Consider the following 15,129-nt stretch of genomic DNA (forward strand, 5'->3'; position numbering starts at 1 on the left):
TGGGCCCAGCAAGCCAGGTTAGTACATAATTTAGGGGACATGAGGAGCAAAGTCTAGATTCAGATCCAGACATTCCTGGGTGTCTAGTGCCTTCTAAGAAGAATTAACATTGGCCAGATTGGTTTTCCTGTGTGTCCTCAGCTTGATCCTGGTGGACAACCTGTCCCCCGGCCTCTCCCCCACCCCCTCACCCCCACCCCTGGTTACTGCCCCTCCCTGGGCTATTATCTCAAAGGCAGCATATGGGGCTCTTCAACTCTTCTGTCCTCAGACCCTCTTCCACCCACATCCCATTGGCTGCTCCTGCTCCCACCTCTCCCACTGGGCCCTGGCACATTCTTCCACTGGGCCCTGCCACGAGGCTGGAATTAGGACTGAGTAGGATCATCGAAGGCAGTGGTAATCCACTCCAGTGCTCTTGCCTGGAAAATCCCATGGGTGGGGGAGCCTCTTAGGCTGCAGTCCATGGGGTTGCGGAGAGTTGGACACTACTGAGCGACTTCACTTTCACTTTTCACTTTCATACATTGGAGAAGGAAATGGCAACCCACTCCAGTGTTCTTGCCTGGAGAATCCCAGGGACGGGGGAGCCTGGTGGGCTGCCGTCTCTGGGGTCGCACAGAGTCAGACACGACTGAAGCGACAGGAGCAGCAGCAGCAGCAGCAGGATCATTGAAAAAGCAAGAGAGTTCCAGAAAAACATCTATTTCTGCTTTACTGACTATGCCAAAGCCTTTGACTGTGTGGATCACAATAAACTGTGGAAAATTCTGAAAGAGATGGGAATACCAGACCACCTGACCTGCCTCTTGAGAAACCTATATGCAGGTCAAGAAGCAACAGTTAGAACTGGACATGGAACAACAGACTGGTTCCAAATAGGAAAAGGAGTACGTCAAGGCTGTATATTGTCACCCTGCTTATTTAACTTCTTTTTTTTTATTTTATTTTTAAACTTTACAATATTGTATTAGTTTTGCCAAATATCGAAATGAATCCGCCACAGGTATACATGTGTTCCCCATCCTGAACCCTCCTCCCTCCTCTCTCCCCATACCATCCCTCTGGGTCGTCCCAGTGCACCAGCCCCAAGCATCCAGTATCGTGCATCGAACCTGGACTGGCGACTCGTTTTATACATTGCCTTATGATCCAGCAATCCCACTGCTGGGCATACACACTGAGGAAACCAGAAGGGAAAGAGACACGTGTACCCCAATGCTCATCGCAGCACTATTTATAATAGCCAGGACATGGAAGCAACCTAGATGTCCATCAGCCAATGAATGGATAAGAAAGCTGTGGTACATATACACAATGGAGTATTCCTCAGCCATTAAAAAGAATACATTTGAATCAGTTCTAATGAGGTGGATGAAACTGGAGCCTATTATACAGAGTGAAGTAAGCCAGAAAGGAAAACACCAATACAGTATACTAACGCATATATATGGAATTTAGAAAGATGGTAACAATAACCCTGTGTATGAGACAGCAAAAGAGACACTGATGTATAGAACAGTCATATGGACTCTGTGGGAGAGGGAGAGGGTGGGAAGATTTGGGAGAATGGCATTGCTTATTTAACTTCTATGCAGAGTACACTGTGAGAAACGCTGGGCTGCAAGGAGCACAAGCTGGAATCAAGATTGTCGGGAGAAATATCAATAACCTCAGATATGCAGATGACACCACCCTTATGGCAGAAAGTGAAGAGGAGCTAAAAAGCCTCTTGATGAAAGTGAAAGTAGAGAGTGAAAAAGTTGGCTTAAAGCTCACCATTCAGAAAACGAAGATCATGGCATCTGGTCCCATTGCTTCATGGCAAATAGATGGGGAAACAGTGGAAGCAGTGGCTGACTTTATTTTTCTGGGCTCCAAAATCACTGCAGATGGTGGCTGCAGCCATGAAATTAAAAGACGCTTACTCCTTGGAAGAAAAGTTATGACTAACCTAGATAGCATATTCAAAAGCAGAGACATTACTTTGCCAACAAAGGTCTGTCTAGTCAAGGCTATGGTTTTTCCTGTGGTCATGTATGGATGTGAGAGTTGGACTGTGAAGAAGGCTGAGCGCCGAAGAATTGATGCTTTTGAACTGTGGTGTTGGAGAAGACTCTTGAGAGTCCCGTGGATTGCAAGGAGATCCAACCAGTCCATTCTAAAGGAGACCAATCCTGGGTGTTCTTTGGAAGGAATGATGCTAAAGCTGAAACTCCAGTACTTTGGCCACCTCGTGCGAAGAGTTGACTCATTGGAAAAGACTCTGATGCTGGGAGGGATTGGGAGAAGGAGGAGAAGGAGATGACAGAGGATGAGATGGCTGGACGGCATCACCGACTCGATGGCTGTGAGTCTGAGTGAACTCCAGGAGTTAGTGATGGACAGGGAGGCCTGGCGTGCTGCAATTCATGGGGTCACAAAGAGTCGGAGATGACTGAGCTCCTGAACTGAACTGAACTGAGGATTCTATTAAGGAGGGAGCTACCTTTGTTTTGGAAAATGCTGTTGTAGTCAGACTGATGGCAGAAGGGTAAGAAAGGAGAAAACAGGAGATGGCCAGAGGATCTGCATATAGAAATAACTCAGATTTTGCCTTCTCCGTGAGACCAATGCCTCTCTATTTAAAATTGAATCATGTGTCCCCTCCCCCAGCACGGTTGATCCCTCACTACTCTTTTTTCGCCAGTGCAGTCACCATATCCTAATCTACCCTGTAATTTGCTTATTTATTACTTTATCTGTGTCATGTCCCTCCCTCTAGACTATACTCCTACAGAAGGCAAAGTCTCTGTTTGCCCAAATACCTCCCAAATTCCTAGAGTGGGCATGGGATGCCCCATTTGTTGATTAAATGCATGAATTTAAGGAAAGAAGGAGACCTGAGCCACAGTCCGGGCAAAGAGGTCAGCAGATGGACAAGGAGTATATTCAAGAGAGAGAACTCTTAAGATTTAACTGCCCGCTGGGAAGTGTTGGTGAGATGCCTACCTGAAACCTCTGTGTGTGTGGTATGTCTGTATGTGAGAGTGTAAGTGTCTGAAGGGGTAGGAACAGCAGGAGGGAAGGGAGCTCAGATCCACAGTCAAAGCCAGAAGCACACACACACCACGATGGGAAGGTGCTGGGAGGAGGCTGGCCCGCCTCTGCTCTCACCAACAGAGGCTGCCCAGACCGTGCTGCCAGACGAAATGCCTAGGGTGTGGGGGGGCAGCAGCAGCAGGGGCTGTGGGCCCCTCACTGAGGTGCATAGTGTATTCTGCAAGCAGGGGCTTTATGGCCCCTCTACCCTGTGAGATTGTACAATGAGTTTATCCTCATCTTGGCTGGAGGACCCTAAGAATTAGTGAAGTTCAGACACTTGCCCAAGGAGACCTGAGCTTCTTCCCTGAGCTGCACAACCCCCATGTGACCTGATTCTGAGTTTTGAGTCTTTCCCAGCTGTGTAATCTTGGGAGAGTCTGTTATCGTTCTCTCTCTTTTAAAACAATCATTTATTTATTTATTTTTTGGCTGTGCTGGGTCTTCATTGCTGTGTGGACTTTTTCTCTAGTTGCAGCAAGCAGGGGCTACTCTAGTTGTGGTGCCCGGGCCCGGGCTTCTCATTGTGATGGCTTTGCGGAGCACCGGCTCCAGGCACACAGGCTTCAGTAGTTTTGGTTCCCAGGCTTAGCTGCTCCGAGGTATGTGGGATCTTCCTGGACCATGGATTGAACCTGTCTCCTGCAGTGGCAGGCAGATTCTTCATCACTGAGCCACCAGGGAAGCCCTATTAGGTTTCTCTTATGTACCTTTGTTTCCTCATCTGTAGATGGGCTAATCAAGGTGACTGCTTTGCGAGGTCAGGATAAGGTGATACTTGTGATCCATCTACTGGTCATGGAATCCATCTGGTGGGTGGTGGCCCACATGAGACAATGCCAGGGACATATCTGGCTCCTCTGTATCTTTTGCCAAAGGCAGGCCCTGACCAAAGTTTTTCTCAATTCCTGGAGGCTTCAGAGACTTGACCAGCATCATAGCTGCCAAGGGTTAAGCCGTGTATGGCTCTGCAGTTGGGCAGGGCCCAGTCTGGCCCAGAAGCCCCTCCCTGTAGGCGGTTGTGCTTTCTGATTGTGCAGCCACCTGCTATATAAGGCCCCTCACACACCTTCTCCAGCCTTCTGCTGGGATCCACCTTCTGCAGGGCAGTCTCTGGGCCAGACAGAGAAGGTAAAGGAGTGGGGCTGAGCTTTGAAGCGGGGCCCAGCCTGGGAGCAGCTGAGAGCAGGGGAAAGGTGTTCAGAGCTGTCTGGGGTCCAGGGCGTTCTCTTGGTTCTCGCTGCTTCAGCAGTGCCCAGGAGGGGAAGGCTGGAGTCAAGAGGTACTGGACTTTGCTCCGTGTGTTCGTGGTGTCCTTCTCGCAGTTTCTGTGAGCTCGTGCTCCTCTGTGTAACATGAGAGCGATTGTGATAGGACCCTCTCAGACTGCTGAAAATGTCCAATGATAAAATGAGGGGGAAGGACTTTGCAAAGGGGTGTACAGATGCGCTTGCTCTCATTTTCCCTATGGGGCCCTCTGCCCTGGCCCCCAGCTTGCTGGCCCCTTGGTCTCACCACCTTCAGTCTCTGTCTCTCTGCTGTGTGTTCCTGGGCAGAGTCCTGACCACTCTGGGCCTCCATTATGTCCCTCTGAAAATGAGGCTAATCATCAGGTCGGTACCTGGGCTGAGGTGATTTGTGCACTTAATTGATGTGGCTTCTGTGGCCTCTTTCTCATTTTTCACCCTAGCTCCTCTTCCTTTACACCCACAAGGCTTGAGATGCCCTTCCTAGGAAGCCCAGTCCCTGAACCTCTCTGCACTGGGGTTCTGTGCCTGGAGCGGTCACGGCAGGGGAGGATGTAGGGGACAATGCATAGAACATCTGCCACAGCCTCCAAACCAAACGTACTTTTTCTCCTTGGATCTCTAAATATTGGGGCCATTAGATAATTGATGGGCCATCTGTCTTCCCTGACTGTGACTAGTTTCTCTTTCTTTTCACTGACCCCTAATAAGTTAACTAGGTGATCATAGTGTTGTGCGTGTGTGTGTGTATGTTGGGGGGGTACATGTATGTGTGGTTGGTGAAGTGGGATGCAGGCGGTGGGTTGCAGCGCCCAGTAGAAGGTTTGCTGCTCTTTAATAAGTGGCAGTTTTCATGGTACAACTCGATTTTGGACCTGGAAGGACCCCGAATGGAGTCCCACTTTTGGTCTTACAAGCTGAATGAGTTTGGGCAATTTTCATTATCCCTCCTTCTGCAGGTTTTTCAGCTGGGGAGTAGGCAAAAATCTTTATAGCAGCACTGTGCCCTGGGGCTTGTTTCATACCTGCACTGGCCAGTACAGCAGCCACCAGCCACAGGTGGCCACTGGGCACTGCAACATGGCCAGTCTGAGAAATAATGTTTCTTTTTTATTCCTTCGATGAATCCAAATGTAAGTGGCCACATGTGGCTCCTGCCTCCTGTTCACAGGATAAATGAGCTAATGATAAAGAAGGACTCAGTGCAGAGCCAGACAGTTCCCTTTCATGCTGCTTTGATACATGGGCAAATTGAAATTTTAGGAGCTCTGATTCAGGATATTTATTTATTTAATTTAAAGTATAGCTGATATACAATGTTGTGCTAATCTGCTGTAGAGCAAAGTGACTCAGTTTTACACATATAGGCATTCTTTTTTAAAAAATATTCTTTTACATTATGGATTATCACAAGATATTGAATATAGTCCCTTGTGCTGTACAGTAGGAACTGGCTGTTTATCCATCCTATATATAGTAGTTTACATTTTCTAGTCTCCAACTCTCAGGATCTTAATAAATACAGCTAAACCTTAGCTATTAGACAACTTACAGGTTCAGAGAGGTTGATGACGGACCTGTCAGAGGTGTGCTGGGACCTTTGGGTCTGGGGCTTTGGGAGTCATGTCTGTTGGAGGCAGTGTGGAGTGAGGATTAGGGATCTGGGCCAAATCCAGCTTTTATTCCTCTCCGGAGTGTGACCTCGACTTTGAGTGCTTACCTAACTTCTCAGGGGCTTAATTCCCCCCTTTGAAGTAAAGGTGATCCTAATAATAGTACCTGCCTACAGAGATGGAGGAATTACATGAATCAATGCAAGTAAATGTTCAGAACAGAGTAAGTGCTCAGTAGGTATCTGCTTATTGGAGTGGTGATGGCAGAGACAGAGCCCCTAACGGCATTATGTGAAAGTGGCAAGATTCCAACTAGAGGATGGACACTGTGCTCTGGGAGAGCACAGTCCAGCTTTCTTCTTGGACGCCTGTCCTCAGTGGGGCTGGCAATCATCTGCCTGCCCATTTTGTATCTGTAGTGGCTCTGTAGGAAATGCCCCAGGCTTTCGTACCTGTGTATGTAGATACCTTTGTAGGCAAAGGGAAAACTCAGATTCTTGTGGGTCTAAAGGCAGGTTTGAATCTGTATCATGGCTCTGTGCTTCCAGCTGATGATGTTGATTCCTTCCGTCACAAGGTTGGGCTAGGTTTGTTGAAGTGTGATTGCAACCCTAGGGGATATCACGCTCTAGCAATCTTCTGAATCCCCGGACTGTTTTCTTTGTGCCTCTCTCTTCAGGCTTGAGGCTCTGCAGCCACAGTTCTCGTCTTCAGGAGATATATGTCCAGCACCATGAAGAGCTTCCTCTTTGCTGGTATCGTCGTCGTGCTCACGGTTGCAGCTGTAGGTGAGGGAAACCATGTTGCTCCCTTTTGGAATGAAGACCCCATTTTTCATCTCACCAGATTCTTGTCAGTCTTGGTGCTCTGGAATCCCCTCAAGTGACCTCTTGTCAAGATGTGGGCAGTGAAGACTGTGAGACCCCTTCTTGCACACTGCACCCTGTGATACCACTCTGTGCTGTGGGTCAAGGTTGGGTCTTCCAACCGGAGAATGGTAGACATCTCACAGCTTAAAGTTTGGGGGACCCCAGAGGGAAGGGATGCTATCTTGACTATTCTTTTAACGTGAGGTAAGTGTGGTGCTTTTTCCAAAGCAAACTCTATTAGTGTCTCCTGAATGTTGATGATGCCAAATATTTTGTCTCCCCAGATACACTGCGCTGTATACAGTGTAATTCATTGAAAGACAGCTGTGTTGCAAAAAATGCCACGGAGTGTCCCTCAAATGCCACCACCAGCTGTACAAGTTTCTCAACCAACTTTTATCATGGTGAGCCTCAGGCACTGATCATTCTCATTTCTGGAACTTGCACAGGGCAGGTGCTGGAGGGGTTGGCCAGGAAAAGGAAGGCTAAGGCTGGGCTGTGCACGGAGAGAGGGAGTCATGAAGGCACCTCCCAGGAGAAGCAACATGCAAGTGTCCAGCCAAGCAAGCGGACAAGCCCCTGTGGCTCCTTGGAATTGCTTCCTCTGGCTGAAACCTCATTGTAGGCCCATCCTAATGGACATGAGAAGCAGGGACAGCTCTTAGCTAAAGTATAAGCAGTCAACTCTCTCTAGGTGCTTTCACTTTTCCATTTTCTGCTCCCCTTTCCTTCTTCTCAGTGTTCCTTCCTGTTTCAGATTCAACATACTTTCACTCTGACTTCCTTCCAGGGTATTTTGCTTGTATGATTGTTACAGCTCTCTCAGAGCATTTTGATTTATTTTTAACTTTTTATTATGACCATTTCAAACATACACAAAAGCAGGAAGAGGAGTATAGTGAACTGTGGTCCTGTGTCAACAATTAACATTTTGCTATTTTTTTCCCATAGCATTTTTATTCTTTAAATTTTTACTGAAATATATTTGATTTACAATACTGTGTTAGTTTCAGGTGTACAGCAAAGTGAGTCTCATACACACACACACACACACAAACACAAATTCTTTTCCATTTTAGGAAAATGGATTCTTTTCCATTATAGGTTATTACAAGTTATTGAGTATGGTTCCCTGGGCTATTCAGTAGGTCCTTGTTGGTGATTTATTTTATATATAGTGACATGTATATTTTAATCCTTAACTCCTAATTTACTCCCCATAGTATTTTAAAGAAATTTAGATAACATATTATTTCCCTTATAAACACTTCATTGTTCATCTCTGGTAAGAACTCTCCCCTGCTTTTTACATAACTACCATACAAGGATCACACCTAAGAAAATTAGCTATACTTTTAAATTTTAAAATTAAGGTGACCTTAAAAATGTTCAATATATTTCAAAGATATTGAAATATAATTGATGCATTGGAATTTGGACCCAAACAAAATTACATTTTGCTGTTAGGTCTATCGTGCCTAGTTTGTTTAGTAAGATCTTTTCTTTTTTTGCTCAATTCCATTGAATGGTTGGAGAAATAGGGGCATTTGTCCTGTAGCTGTCTCATATTCTGGCTTTGCTTGATTGCTTCTTTGTGATGTCATTTCACTTGTTCCGCTCGTCCTGGTATTTCCTGTAAACTGTACTCATGCTGTTCAGTAGAAGTTTTTTTTCAGTGATGTTAATGTGTATATCAATGCTGTCTTATATGTACATTCAGGTATTGATCTCTTGAAATATGAGGAAGTGATTTGTAACTGACCACATAGAGCTTTATAAATGACCACCATATTGCACAGCTTTGGTCTATAAGCTTTGCTAGTTTCAGGTTCAATATCATGTTGTATATAGACCCACCACATCTGCTTGGCTATATTTAGAGATGTTAAGACTGATCATTGGCTTTGGGCGTGTCAGTGTGAACCATCCACTTCACCCATCAGCCTTTCACCTGCAATTTAAGCTGCAAGATCTCCTGCTGAAGCCAGAAACTACTTTTTGGGGAAGGATTTTTTCTTTTTGCAGGAAACTCTCTTCAGTGTCCCCTAAATTGCACTGAGCTGAGAGTGTATTTTCTGTCCTTGCCTAAAGCAGTTGCTCCCTGAATGCTTTGTACCCAGGACTGATAGTCTGTGTTTGCCTTTGTGTAGGAGAACACCCCACATGGTATGAGGATCATGCCTGCTCTGAAGAGAACTGCAGTAACACCACGGTTGAGTCTTTCACGGTCTCTGTATCTGAAAATGAAACCTTCCACTTTGAAAGCCAGTGTTGCCTAGGAGAGCCATGCAATCAAACCAGTAATACCACCGGTGGGTGCTGGCCACATCTTCCCTCTGTCCTCCCATATCCATCCCTTCTTTCACGACTTGTGATTGTCAAGCTTAGATGGATACATTAAGCCTAGGCACTTCAGTGCATAGTTGGGTAACATTAACAGCTGACATACAACAATTACTTGAGAAACAAATGAAGAAAACCAGCACTAACATTATGCTTTCCGTTTCTCAGTAAAGACAGAAATCACAGCTCTTCAACCTGTGTGGGAGGGCAGTCGCTGCTAATTAGTAGCTTTCAAATTTTGCGGCCTCACATCCTCTTTCCAGATGCTAAGTCTTGAAAATTACGGAGGGACCCCAAATAATTTCTGTTTCTGTGGACTATATCTATCAATATTTACTGTATTAAAAATAAGGCTAAGAAATTTTAAAAATATTGGTTAGTTACTGCTGCTGCTGCTGCTGCTAAGTCGCTTCAGTCGTGTCCGACTCTGTGCGACCCCATAGACGGCAGCCCACCAGGCTCCCCCGTCCCTGGGATTCTCCAGGCAAGAACACTGGAGTGGGTTGCCATTTCCTTCTCCAAAGCATGAAAGTGAAAAGTGAAAGTGAAGACGCTCAGTCGTATCCAACTCTTAGCGACCCCATGGACTGCAGCCCACCAGGCTCCTCTGTCCATGGGATTTTCCAGGCAAGAGTACTGGAGTGGGTTGCCATTACTAAAAAATAATAAAACCCATTACATGTTAACATTAATAACATTTTTATGTTATTAGAATAGAAATAATTATTTTCCAAAACAAAATATATTTAGTGGAAAGAATGGCATTGTTCCATGTTTTTTCAAAGCACTTTAATTTCTGGTTTAATAGAATACAGCTGGTTCTCAGATTTGCTTGTTCATTTATTCTGTTTCAATCTCACATGTCATGTTGCCACTGGAAAACTCCATTGTATTTCCCTGAAGGAAAGACAAAGAGGCAAAGAACATCTTAGTATCATCATGAAAATAATTTTGACCTAGTGGACTCCCTGGAAGGATCTCAGGGATCCCCAGGAGTTCCTGGACCGTCATTTGAGAACCGCTGGCTTAGATCAAAACCTTTGTTTTGAAGAGGAGAAAATGTGGCCATAGTCATAGAGCATGGTTCATTCATAGCAGAGCTGGGTCTCATATAATTTTTAAAAAAATCAAAGTCACGATGATAAATAATTACTTGATTTCATTTGTTCAGAGCAAGATTTAGTAATAGTCACACACTTGTTGGCTAAATCCAGAATAGCTGGCTAATGTTAGTTTTAGCTCAAAATCTTACCTTTCCCTTCTCATCCCAACACACTCATCAACCACAGTTCTTGAAGAGTGGATGGTCTGTATGGGCAGATCTATGAGGTTAAGTGCTGCAAATACTTTGGTGAGACATGGGAATAGGATGACTGGTATTTTTATGGCAGGATCGGAGATTCCTGAGCATGCAGAGAGACCCTGAGAGGTCTCTCTGGCTAGCATCTTTGTCTGCATTTCCCCTTCCACTCCAGGCAATACCATGATATTTGTGATAACATTGTTCTGAGTTAATGATTCTTACTCTACCCAGCTTCTCCACATCAAGTGGGGTCCGGAAACATGGAGTGCCCTGCGTGTTATGGAAATAATGAAACTTCCTGTAATGAAACCCGGAAATGTTATGGAGAAAGATGTGTCAGTATAATTGCAGAATTTACAAATGGTATGTGAATTCCTTTTTATGGGACTTGAATTTAAAACACAGGTTACACCTTGGATCATAAATTCTGGATTCACAAAAAAGGCCTGGTGGAGATAGGATGAGGAAATACATTTGGCCAGGGTACCTTTGAGACTGTGAGGCTGTTAATGTAGACTTGAGTTGCTTGCTATTTTTGGCTCCTCAGTCCAGTGTCATTCCTCCTGGGCTGTCCATATTTTGAATTCTATTCTCTTTATGACTTGTAATCAAACCAGGCTCATTTAAGGGCATCACGTCACTCCTGGCATTTATTTCTTTACTAGGTTGAGCTGTTCTGTAGGTGTGGGTGGGTTTGACTTTTATTACTTTTTATATGTAACTTCCCTTCTCTACCTGTCACTGAGAGGTGTTGGCTTCTGAAAACCAGAGTTGCCTAGAAGGGAGACTCAAATTGGGCTTTAATACCCAACCAATTGGAAAAAGAAGAAAAACAACATTGAAATTAAAAAGCTATTTTACATTTTAGCTATGATCTATTCCTCTTGGTCATGGTGTAAATCAACACAGTGTTTCCTACTTAAAAAAGTCACTGAATATTTGAAAATGAACAATAATGATGATTTCTCTAAAAAAAATCCAACCAACTGTTCTTTTCTACAGGAGTAATTTGATAGTAACTGTTATGAGATACAAATGAACCATCATACAATATAAAACTAATAAATATTATTCTTTAAATATTCAGACAAATGTTATGCATGATTATTTAAATAATAATACATTTATTAACTATTACTATTAGCCAATTACTAATGCTAATATTACTAATATAACACTATTAGTGTTAGTTAATTACTGTTAAAGGGCAGCTTCCATGTCCTATGGCTCAATGCAATATAGTTTATTTCTTGCTCATGGAGCAGTTCATTGCAGAGTCCAGGGCCCTGGATACTTTTCATCTTGAGGCTCCAGCCCCTACTCACTCAGGACTTGGCAGCTCTTTTCTGTATTCTTTGCATCTCACCAGCAGGTGGGGTAAGAGGGGGAGTGGAGGAAGGCAGGAAGGTTATTACAGGCAATGCCTAGAAGGGAGTTCCTCACTCCCTTCCACATTCTGTTGTCTGGGACTCAGACTGCCCTGGAAGGTGGAAATTTAATCCAGTGGTGACACAGCAGGAAAGGAAGAGGCATAAAACTAAAATGAACAGTCAGTCAGCCTCTGCCACAGTATGCCTTACAATAATAAGAGTTTAAAGAGCACCAATATCCAAGTACAATTTGATTTCAACTTTTGTTAAATGGCAGTTATGGTTTTGGAAATTGATGCATAATTGTAATTGCAGATTTCTTAGTGGGGCCAAACTTTATACTTCTCCTGAACTTCTTTTTACTTAAAAAAAAAAAAAAGATAGACTTAATTTTTTAGAGAAGTTTTAGATTCATAGGAAAATTGAGAGGAAGATATATTTTTTCTATAATTTTTTCCCCTACACATATATAGCCTTCCCCACTATCAACATCATCCACCAAAAAGGTACATTGTTATCATCCATGAGCCTACACTGACACATCGCTATCATTTAGAGTCCATTAGGGTTCACTGTTTGTACTGCATATTATATGGCTTTTGACAAATGTCTGATGACATGTATCTACTGTCATAGTATCATGCACAGTAGTGTCACTGACCTGAAAATCCTCTGTGCTCTATCTAACCCTAACCCCTGGCAACCTCTGATTTTTCTTTACTCTTTCTATAGTTTTGCCTTTATCAGAATATATATGGTTGAAATCGTATAGTTTGTAGCCTTTTCAGAGTGATTTATGTCAGGTAATAATATGCATTTAAGGGTCTTGATGTCTACACAGCTCTGATGTCTAATTCTAAAGCTTTGCCTGAAGGCAGCAATGGCATAAGAAGGACTTGCTGTTTCTGCTTACCTTATTCCAAGGTGTCTGCAAAGTCCCAGGCCTTGACTTAATCTGAAAGCCAGACAGATCAAAGTCATCATAAATGTAGGATTTTGTTTTTGTTTTTGCCCAAGGTCACTTAAAAAAATACTGCAGACATGTGCCAAGCAACATATCTTCCTCACACACTCTAATTCAACCTTCAACACTGATATTTGCTCTAAAACAGCAAAGAATTTCTTTCTTTACTGGTATTTGGAAGTTTCTCCTTCCTTCTCAGAGCAAGGATGGAGTCAGCCTTGAACTCAAACTATAGCCCTGACTCTAACAAATAGCCTCCTCTAGCCCCCTCCTCCTCTGTGAACTGCCTGTCCTTCAGGACAATTTGGCTTGCAGCCTTCAAAGCAATCACAAAGTGTTGGACATGACTTAACGACTGAATAATACACATACACTATTATAGAGCAATACTGGCACATAATTGGTACTCAATAAAAGGTAGCTGAAATCACAATCACATCTTCTTTGCAAATTCCCTTGGTCTTTTCCAAGGACCTTACCTTAAAATAGAGTTCAACATATCATAACACAGATTAGGAGCAAAGACATGGTAGTCTCTTCGTATCCCCTCTGACTGTTTCCCCTCTTCTCAAGGAAAACTCAGGTAGAGAGAACTCAGGTCCAGAGAGGAATGGGGATTGAAAGCAGAGCCTAGAGGAGTGGAGGCCAGGAGCAGTCTGAAGTGCTGACTTCTTCTTGGATTGAGAACAGAGGATTTATGGAGGGTCTGAACCTGTTCTCAGGAAAAAACTGAAGATTTGAGTCTTAGGTCCAGCTCAGGCTTACATCCAACTTCAGGAGCCTCAGTTTCCTCTGGGACTGGGTCAAGGAAGGGATCTAGACCCTCACCTCCATGGTCACTCTGCCATTACCATTACCTTTCAGTTATTGTTCTTGATCCTGGGCTCCTTTCTCCAAGCTCCTGTTTCAGGAACAGACCTGTTTCAGCTCTTGCAGGTCACTTGGGGAGGGAGGGTGAAGGGACTGTAAAGTCCTTACTGTCTCGTTTGCATTCACAGAGACGAAAACACTCGTGCTGAAAGGTTGCTCCAATGTCAGCATCTCCACCTGTGAGTCCCTGGGTGCTGGAAATCAGACGTTCAGAGGAGTCACTTTCCGAAAGTTTGAGTGTGGAGACAACTTCTCAACAACCACTCCCCTGGCCACCACTGACACTGGCTCTCAAGCCTCCTTCACACCCTTGGCCCTAGCCAGCATCCTCCTGCTAAGCCTGCTGCTCTGAGATCTGCACCCTCAAACACTCTCCTCCCCTGTTTAAATGCTCAGTGAGTAGCAGTAGCAGTCACAGCCATCCAGGCAATGTCCTGTGATAGCCACATTATTCTTTATTATTAAAGCATTGGTTCACTCGCTGATCAAATCTGTCCTGATATGTTCTGGGCCGGGCTTCCTTCAAGCCACTGTCTACCATCACTTCCCAGCTCCTCGCCTTTGAAATCTTTGCACCTTTGTGTGTGGGCTCCCAGGACCGCCCTGATCCCTGTCCAGTTTGCTTCTGAGAAGCAGACCCTTCTCCTGTGCTGGCATCTTTTGCCTGCAATCCTGCATTTCTGGGGACTGACATGCCACTCTCCCCATCCTCACACTCAGGGAGTGTCCCAGCCATAATGCCCTGTGTTGATGCCAGCAGTTGTATTAGCTGTAGTCAAAGATCACAGTGACATTGTCTAGAGCCCTGTCACCATGAGACCCAAAGTGGGTGCACAGTGGTTGCTGAAGGCTGGCAGATTCCCCTGCTTAGCCTCCTAGGCAGGGGCATAACGCTGTCAGTACCTTGCTGACCAGGTGTCACGGAATGGAACACGGCTACAGAGTCCCAGCCCCTCCTCTCGGAGAGCCTACAATCAGTGGCAGAGTCCTCGACTCCATAGCAGATACCCAAGGAGCAAGAAAACCATTTGATCCAATATGTACAGAAGCCTAGATTTAGTAAAAAAAAAAAAAAAAAAAACTAGGGCAGGCGGGGGGCGCTTTGAGCTGGACTTGGAAGAATGGGGTTTTCTGTAATAAAAACTTTTAAAGGTATAAACCAGTTTGGGTCTTTATTGTCCAGGCTTGCCAATGATGATTAAGACCAAAGCCCCCAGAAGGGCCGTCTGGTGGTAACTCATCACCACATTCATTCTTATTTACTTATTTTTTTTTTAATTTTGAAGTAATTTTAGATTTCTCAAAGTTTCAAAAACAGTTCAGAGTTCTAGTACCCCCTCACCCACCTTCCTCTTATGTTCACATCTTAGATAACCACAGTACAATTACTGAAATCGGGAAATGAGCATTTAAACAATACTGTTAACTAATAGACCTCATCTGACTTTTGCCACTTTTCACTAATGTCC

The 15,129-nt window shown here is 44.4% G+C and overlaps 1 protein-coding gene across 1 annotated transcript; it reads left to right on the forward strand.

Moving 5' to 3' along the window:
* Window positions 1-4,157: 4,157 nt before the first annotated feature.
* Window positions 4,158-14,815, forward strand: LYPD8 (LY6/PLAUR domain containing 8). Its single transcript, XM_027546750.1, has 6 exons — window positions 4,158-4,212; window positions 6,621-6,729; window positions 7,095-7,214; window positions 8,961-9,122; window positions 10,688-10,819; window positions 13,789-14,815. Exons 2-6 carry the CDS (start codon window positions 6,663-6,665, stop codon window positions 14,010-14,012), a joined length of 705 nt encoding a protein of 234 aa, XP_027402551.1. The 5' UTR covers window positions 4,158-4,212; window positions 6,621-6,662; the 3' UTR covers window positions 14,013-14,815.
* The last annotated feature ends 314 nt before the right edge of the window (window positions 14,816-15,129 follow it).

This window comes from Bos indicus x Bos taurus, chromosome 7 (assembly GCF_003369695.1).
Source record: "Bos indicus x Bos taurus breed Angus x Brahman F1 hybrid chromosome 7, Bos_hybrid_MaternalHap_v2.0, whole genome shotgun sequence".
NCBI classification, from domain to species: Eukaryota; Metazoa; Chordata; class Mammalia; order Artiodactyla; family Bovidae; genus Bos; species Bos indicus x Bos taurus.

Excerpts from the sequence above, each read along its gene's own strand:
- LYPD8 (XM_027546750.1), top strand. The coding sequence starts at position 6,663 with ATGTCCAGCACCATGAAGAGCTTCCTCTTTGCTGGTATCGTCGTCGTG. Across the intron at positions 6,730-7,094 it reads GCTCACGGTTGCAGCTGTAG|ATACACTGCGCTGTATACAG; the intron begins GTGAGGGAAACC and ends TTGTCTCCCCAG. Across the intron at positions 7,215-8,960 it reads CTCAACCAACTTTTATCATG|GAGAACACCCCACATGGTAT; the intron begins GTGAGCCTCAGG and ends GCCTTTGTGTAG.